Raw genomic sequence first — 9,165 nt, 5'->3', positions numbered from 1 at the left:
CCATAAAAATGGGGAAGGTGTAGGGTCAATCTAATCAAACATAATAATAACAATAATAATAATAATTCAAAATATTGTGGCTTCGACCTATTTTTTTTTTTTTAAAGTACACTCAAATGCTAGGAAGAAATTCCTTGGGCAAGAATGGAGGTTTTCTTACCTCGGTTCTTTCCTACTAGTGCCCACACTGCACCAGTAGGAAAGAATGGAGGAAAGAAAACCTCCGGTCTAGCCCAGATGCATTAATGGAAAAAATATACTAGAGATAGATTACAATAAGGGAGATGATGCTAGAATCTCTAGACCATATGTCCAAGAGGGTCTACAAGAGAGTTCTTATAGAAACAACATAATTTCCAATGAGATGCAAGATGCCCTTTTTCTGCAAGAGACCTCCTCGATCTTGAATGACAACCCAATCTTTACTTGACCAAACCCCTAAACTGCACAAGAACCTCATAACACCCTTCAACCCAGCTCAATGTTAGAATAAAACATAGAATTCCAACTTCACAAGAAATACAAACTAGTTCTCATAGCAGGTCATACCTACCAAGTTTTCTGACCTGTAATATCATAATGCTCAGTTAGTACCAAAACCTTCGAAGGAAGTTTTTCGAGAAAACTTAAGTACTCAACCAAAGAACAACCCTTCTAGAATCAATTCTAAATCGAGCAAGGCAATCTACTATTCCTCATAGATTTTAAAAATAATTGGAAACATAGAAACTTTCCTATCAAAAGGCTCACAATTGCCTAAAATGAGTGACTTCTAATACGATAATGCTCAAGGGATTATGAAAACTTCCGAAAGGACACCAAACCGACTGTGCTAAATATTGCATATAGCTAAACTTATATATATATATATATATATATATATATAGTGTATACATATTTATGAATGACATGTTGGGCCTATATTGCCTGAAAAGCGAGATAGTAAATGGAATGAGCAGAGAATAGCTAAACCCAGCAATCAAAAATTAGTGAACATAATTAGATATCAAAAATATTTATAACCATAGGTCTTTTTAACAAGTGTAGTCTGTAAGAAAGAAAAATCATAGAGAGTTCAACGGGGACAAAAGAAACATTAGAGACAGACCCCCAATAATGGGCCATTTAAACATTTATCACAACCCAAGAGACCCGGAGTTCCAAAAACCAAAGGGCTTTCCATTCTAGAGGAACCTTAACCTTTCCTTCCTTGCTTGTGGGGGTTCTTGGAGCTCGAAGTCTTTGGCTTTTCCACTGAGAGGTCTACAGGAGAGGGAGGAATTGGCACATGGTCCAAGATGACCATGATATTTTCAGCTTCAAGGTAGGTAATCAACTATTTCTCCCAAGGGGGTTTTTTGACTGAAGAATCCATGAGAGGAAGAGGAAGTTTCTACTTCTGAAATGACTATAAGCTTTAAAGGTCGTGGGATCTTCAATAACCCGAATGGGAAAATGGGCCACTGGTTTATTCTTTCTGATAAGAACATCGTAGTCCCGGGGCTTGGGATCCATGAGCTCCTCATCAATTCTTTAATATTATTTATACAAAAAATAAAGATAAAATTGATATAAATTCTTTAATATTAGTAGAATACTTACAATTCAAAAATTGTGAAGTTAATTTTAAATAAATAGATGACTAAACTCTGTGTGTGTGTGAGAGAGTGAGGTAAGAATGCTTTTTTATTTCACATATAATAGTTTCTTAAATTTAAAAATTAGATTTTTTTTTTAATAAATAATTGATGAATATTATTTATATATAAAAATAAAGTTAAGAATTCTTACAATTTGAAACTTTGAAATATAATTTTAATTCAATTGATCATTAAAATACCAACCCAAAAACTAAATAAAATTGGACTCCAACACTAAACCTAATTAAACACTTAACCAAATTGAAACTTAACCCTAAAGCTCATTGAGTATTAAATACAATTGAAACCTAGCCATAAACATAATTGAACACTAAAGAAAATTGAACCCTTATCATTATTGTGTTAGGGTTGGTCTTTTTACTTTAATCCTAACTCTGATTTTATATATAATCTTGACCTTAACACTACCCCAAAGTGAATCCTAACCCTAAGTTTGATTTTATCCTAAAGCTAACACTAAAATTGAACTTAAATTGAATTGTGACCCTAAGCCTAAGTGAATAGTAGACAAAATTGATTCTTATCCCAACACTACACCAAATTGAACCTTAACCATAAAATAAAATGATATTAAACCATGACTATGAACTTAATTAAACTCTAACTAAAATGGTAAACCTAACACTAAATTAAATTGAACCCTAAATCTTATATTAAGCCAAATTAAAGACAAACCATACACCAAATGGAATCATAACCATAACATTAAACCAAATTTAACTATAACCCTAGAAACCAAAATGAACATTAACTCCAACCATAAAAAAATTAAATCCTAACCCATGTCCTTATTAAACACTAAACTAGATTAAACCTAATCTTAAATAAACACTAAACCAAATTGAACCCTAATACTAAATGAACACTAAACTATATTGAACTATAAGTCTAAATGAAATTTTTCCCTAACCTCAACACTAATTCAAATTGAACCCTTATCTTAATACTAAACCAAAATGAATTGTAAACAAAATTGAACTCTAATACGGTACAAAATTCAAGTCTCACACTAAACCAAAATAAACCCTCACCCTATCACTAAATGAAAGTGAACCCTAACCCTAAACCAAACCAAATCTAAATCATAAGCCAAATCAAACCTTAACACTAAATAAATTTCAAACTTACCATTAAACCTAATTGAACATTAAACCAAACTAAACCCTATTTTTTATATCATATTTAACTTTAATATTAAACCAAGTTTTATAACCCTAACCTTACATTAAATTCAACCCTAGCCCTACTTGTAAACAAAATTACACCCTAACCTGAATAGTAGATTAAATTAAACACTAACCGGTAAATCAAATTAACCTCTACCCCTAATACTAAAATAAAATAAACCCTAGCTATAAACCAAGGTGAATCCTAACTACAAACCTAATTAAAACCTTAAATCAAATTGAACTATAATCCTTCTTCTAAAAATATTTGAATATATATATATACATATATATATAGAGAGAGAGAGAGATGGACTCTTTCATTTTTTTAAAGAAATTTAATTAAGTCAAATTGAACACTAAACTAAACTTCAACCTAATTGAATATTCAGTCAAGTTGAACCCTAACCATAAAATTGAACTATAATCCTTCTTCTAAAAATATTTGAATATATATATAAAGAAAGCTAAGAGATATGGATTCTTTCATTTTTTTAAAGAAATTTTATTAAGTCAAATTGAACACTAAACTAAACTTCAACCTAATTGAATATTCAGTCAAGTTGAACCCTAACCATAAAAAAAAAATTAAATCCAAATGGTCAATCAAATTAAACCTTGAACCTAACACTAAACCAAAATGAACCCCAATCCTAACACTAAGGCAAATTGAACTTTAACCCTAAACCTTATTAAACCTTAATGGTAATACTAAACCAAATAAATCCATAACCATAACACTAAACCAAATTGAATGATAAACCCAAACCTAATTGAGCATTAATCCAAATTAAATCCAAATCCTAAATAAAGTTGAACCCTAAATCTAACATCAAACCAAATTGAACCCTAACCCTATCACTAATTCATTGTATTTATGATTACAATTCCTTATATTTATGAACACTAAACCAAATTAAATCTTAACCCTTAATTTAAAAATAAACCAAATTGAATGTTAACCTAAATGAACAATAGACAAATTTAACTCTAGCCTTAAACTTAATCAAACACTAAACCAAATTGAATCCTAATCTTTATTAAATTGTTCATAATATTTTAATCCCAACCCTAATTATAATACTATATATAAGTCTAACCTAACACTAGACAAAAATCAACCCTCACCCTAAACCAAATTGAACCTTAACCTTAACCCTACCTGTAAGACATTTGAATCCTAACCTTGATTTTAATTGTAATTAAAAGATAACCTTAATTAAACCCTAATCCTAAGCCAACCTTAACTCTAGTTAAAACATAACTAAAATCCAATGGTAACTATCCAAAATTAATTAAAATTTGATAATACCTACTATTGTATTAGCATTATTCATATATTAAAATAATTTTATTAAAGTTAAAATATCTCCATTATAAAAAAAATCATTCTTTAAAGTTTATTTAACTAATTAATTAGAAATAAATTAGTGGACTTGTAAACTAATAAATATTTGGATATTTAATTTATTTTTAGCTTATATATATTGAATTATATATATAAGCTAGAAGATTTCTAGGCTTTAATTTTTTTAAATTAATAAAGTGGGATAATAAAATATTAAAGCCTCATCTTTTAGCTTTGTTTATATATGTAATTCAATATATATAAGCTAGTATATAAAAAGAGAGATAAAGGATAATATTAAAGTTTTTTGATTTTTTTCATATAACAATTGTTTGTTTTTGAAAAAAAAAAGGAAAAAAAAAAGAAAAAAAAAATTATTAAGTTTATTTTAGAAAAATGATTTTTTAAGGTTTTTATAATATAATATAAAATATTTTTTAAATTGAGAAAATTTATTTTAAATAAATAGATAGGCAAAATTACAATATATATATATAAAAGTGAAGATAAAAATAATAAAGATGCTTTTTAATTTTATATATAATAGTTGTTTAAATTTAGAAATTAGAAATTTAATTTTAAATAAATAATTTATTAATATTAATTATAAATGAAAAATAGAGATAAAGAATATTTACAATTTCAACCTGAAAATATTAATTTTAAATTAATCGATAATTAATAAAATTATACATATAAAACAAAGATAAGAATGAGAATGATATTTTTTATTATTATTTTCATATAATAAATTGCTTTTTCTTAAATAAGAGTTATTACAATTTAAAAATAAAAAAACCTACGAGAGGAGAGCTCCGAAAGTGTTTTCTTGTAATGGTAGTAGTAGGGTTTTAACGGAGCAAATAAAGTATTCCCTCCCGTGGATAATGCTTGAAATAAAACAATTTCATAAAAAAATATTAAAAATAGTAAATAGATCATTCTTACAATACAAAATTTGTTAAACCAATCAAATTGTAGACAAATAATTTTTTTATTTATTTAATTTTTAAATATACATTTAAATTTTATAAAAATAATAATATTTTGAAAATACAAATAATAATGTTGTATAATAGGTATAAATTAATTTATGATTTGATTTCAGTGAATGCAATAGTATTATCCAGGCAAGTTGCTTTTTAATTTTATATATAATATTTATTTAATTGCATAATATTAAATATATATAAAAAACAAAGATAAGAATACTTACAATTTAAAACTGAAAATATTAATTTTAAATTAATAAATAATTAAAATTATTTATATATAAAAAACAAAGATAAGAATGATAATGACATTTTTTATTATTATTTTTATATAATAATTACTTTTTCTTACGAGTTATTAGATTTCTATAATATAGTATAAAGTAGTTTTTTTTATATTAGCAAAATATTTATATGATATGACTGGCCGTGATATTTATAAGTTACAATTCGAAAATCGCTTGGATGGAAGGGCCTCTTGGATGGACTGCTTGGGTTGAGCAGTTTGAGGATTTACCTCATTAATTCCTTACAGTTTACCGATCCTATGTAAATTGTGTTTCCGTATGTAATATATTTTTTATACTCGGTCCTTTTTGGTTGTGACTCTCTCTCCGTGTGAGGCTTGCCTCCGGAGTTGGTGTCTTCTTGTGAACTCTTCGTACTGTTTCTTACCTTTTTTGACTAATCTATAATTAATATAAAAAAAAAACTTCAAAATAAATATAATTTTAAATAAATTGTTTATTAAAATTATTTATATATAAAAATAGAGATATTAAATAAGAGTTATTACGATTTCTATAATATAGTATAAAGTAATTTTTTTAAATTAGCAAACTACTTATTTGGCATGACTCGCCGTGATATTTATATCTATAAACGGAATATAAACACGCTCTTCTAAATAAGGCTTGCTCAACTGCGCCCATCTAGCAGTGAGGAGTAAATTTTTTTACATAAGATCTTTTTTTCAGAAATATCGTCGAAGATTGTCGGCTATTGTGTTTAAATACAGATTGAATTTCGCAAAAGATATATAAGTGCAGGAGTGGCTTACAAGAAGAAATAAGAAACATTATTTCAAATCCTTTTCTCCTACAACCTGCTCAGATGGAACTTCCAGAAGCCCTGGGGAAGAAAGCTGTAACTTTACAATGCGAATCCGTGAAAGGCAGCTGCAATGTTTTCTTGGTTGGAACATGTCATGTCTCTTCACAATCTTGCAAGGATGTTGAAGCAATCATTGGCTTCTTGAAACCAGATTTTGTATTCCTAGAGTTGTGTGAAAGCAGATCATACTTCTTGCATCCTCAAACACCTGAAATTGTAAAAGTACCCAGTTTTACTGATGCTATGGTTGCTATGTGGAAGGATAGCAATATTAACGCTTTCGAAATTCTTTTCAGCTTGATTACGGCAAAGTTTGGGAAGAAACTTAAAGTTTTTCCTGGCTCTGAGTTCCTAAGTGCATACAGAGAAGCAAAGAAATATGGTGGTGAGGTCATATTGGGTGACAGACCTATTGAGATAACTTGCCAAAGGACATGGTCACAGATGAGCTTCTGGTATAAAACTAAGTTTGTTGTCATCTGTCTATTAATGTTACCTATTGCGGCCTTCTTATCAGTAGATGTGGATGCAATTACTGGAAATAATCAAATCTTGGAAAGGGAATTCCCAAGTATGGCAGAGACAATGATTCATGAGAGGGACTTGTATATGGCCTCTAGATTGTTTGAAGTTGCAAAGGAATGTAAATCAGTTGTAGCAGTTGTGGGAAAGAGCCATGTTGCTGGAATTCAGAAAAATTGGAAGAAACCCACTGCAATGGAAGTGAAGGCTGCAATATCTTCATAAGCTGTGAAGCTTTGGACTTCAGTTGCTCTGGCTGCTGTTGGAATTGCCTTTTTTTTCAGTTATATGGTTGAAGCGTTGAGAATAGTATGATGGGCACTTGACTGGTTGTGTGTTTTCGACATTATTCTACTATTTCACTTATCTTTCTGACTCTTGATCTGATGTTAATGCTATTTCTTTAAGCATTTGTGGTGAATAGATTTATTCAGAATACATATTTATTTCAATTTTATGGAGTTATCAAGCTAGATTCCGCCCACTATTTAGAAATTTAGTTATTTGTTGTTACATTGCATGAAATATCCAGCTTAAATTCTAGTCATTATATTTAAGTTTAGTATTCTTTATGACATAATCAATGAAATTGTAGTGCATAAAAATGTAGTATATTCTCCATACAAAATAGCATTTATCAAAAGCACAAAAAATTGCAAATCACAATAGATTTTTATGCAATTTTTACTGGTTAGATCCTATTAGTTTGCCTTCTCAATACTTTTATACAAAAAATCATATTGAAGAACAACTGTGTTATGCTAGTTCGTGTTTTTACAATTGTACTGTTGTGTATGGAGAATAGCCATTGCCCACAAAAATCATTCTAATCTTTTTTAGCTTTCTTGATACATAATCAATTAATAGATAAAATAAACAAAAATAAAAATTAAAAAAATCTTTAATTTTCTAATTGATTGTCAAGTTTAATGCTGGGAAATTTACTAAATTTAATTTTTAATAATTTGTTGAATTAATAAAAAAATCATAATACAAATTTAACAAATATATATTTTAATACTAATCTATATTTATATTAATTTAAAAAATTATTATTAAAAAATTTAAAAATATATATTTTAATATTATTAACTAGGAATTTAATGTGCATGACAAAAAAAAAATATTTTTTTATTATTTTTTAAATAAGAACATCTTTAAGTATTATTTTCTTTTATTTCATATAGTTGATTAGGAAAAAAAGGCGCATGAAAGAAAAATAAATAAATTTATTATGATTTTTTAATAAGAATATCTTTTAATATTCTTTTCTTTTATTGTCTTGTTTTTCTAATTTTTAAAAGGGAAAAAATATTAAAAGAGATAAAATTAGATTTATTTTTTTAATAATAAGTTTAAAATTTATTTATTTATGCCTTTTAAAAAATTTCTAATAGTAATTGATAGTTATTACAATAAATTTAATTTATAATTATTTTTTCGAATTAAAATTTTAATTATTATATAATTATTATAATTTGAATTAAATATCTATCTTTAATTACTATCTTCTTTTGATGTAGAAAAATTAGATTAGATTTCAATCACTATTTTAAAATTTAATTATTTTAATGTAATTATTGTCATTGCATCTAGATAATGGAGTTACCAAGTTTACATTCTAGTTACTATGATGTTAAAAATTAAATACAATACACAAAAAAAAAATCTAAATCTCTTAGCCCTTTTCATTTCAAAATCAATCAAAGTGTAAAATAAAGGAACCTAATCTTTGACTATTATTGAAAATTTCTAGATTTGATTGTGTGAGAATTTTTTACCATCAAATACACAAACTATGACAATATTTGAATGGATTGTGGAAATATTATAGATTTGATAATCTTTGACTTTCAAATTGGTTATCAAGTTTAACGCATAGAAATTTAATTAGTTATTATTTTTTTTTTCCAGCATATTATGAATGAATAGTCTCAAATATCTGGATTTGATGTGAAGGTGTATATAGAAAAATCATGATAGTTGGAGACCAAAAAATTGTTAGAATGCCTTACTATTGTGTTTTTCCTTTATTTTCTAATGTAGTGATACTCGAAAGATGAAAGCTCAAATTGCACAAACCCCTCTCCAATTCTAGGATATTTCTATACTACCATAGTAGATTTGTGCTATGTTAATGTTATTTTAATAAGAAATTTTCTTTAAAGTGAAACAATGTTTGAATTGCCTTCAAAAAGTTTTCATTCATAATGTTTTCATTATGACTGTCTTTCTATTGAGAGGTTTCACGAAACTAAAACAATTAATTTTTTTGCATTATGAATGGCTTTCTATTGAGAGGTGTTCATTTTTTATAACCTGCACATCTTCAATTGATTTGTGTGTCATTTTCAGAAGCTTAT

At 27.0% G+C, this 9,165-nt stretch overlaps 1 protein-coding gene across 1 annotated transcript; it reads left to right on the top strand.

The window, feature by feature from the left end:
- The first annotated feature begins 6,210 nt into the window (after positions 1 to 6,210).
- Positions 6,211 to 7,176, top strand: LOC131079239 (uncharacterized). The gene has a single exon (XM_058017140.2). The coding sequence runs from the start codon at positions 6,281 to 6,283 to the stop codon at positions 7,025 to 7,027; it is 747 nt and encodes a 248-aa protein (XP_057873123.2). The 5' UTR covers positions 6,211 to 6,280; the 3' UTR covers positions 7,028 to 7,176.
- The last annotated feature ends 1,989 nt before the right edge of the window (positions 7,177 to 9,165 follow it).

This window comes from Cryptomeria japonica, chromosome 4 (genome assembly GCF_030272615.1).
Source record: "Cryptomeria japonica chromosome 4, Sugi_1.0, whole genome shotgun sequence".
Lineage (NCBI taxonomy): Eukaryota > Viridiplantae > Streptophyta > Pinopsida > Cupressales > Cupressaceae > Cryptomeria > Cryptomeria japonica.
Note: the sequence above shows the minus strand (reverse complement) of the source record. Positions and strands in the feature narration are given on the sequence as shown.

Bases quoted from the DNA above. Each gene is read 5' to 3' on its own strand.
- LOC131079239 (XM_058017140.2), top strand. From the start codon at position 6,281: ATGGAACTTCCAGAAGCCCTGGGGAAGAAAGCTGTAACTTTACAATGC.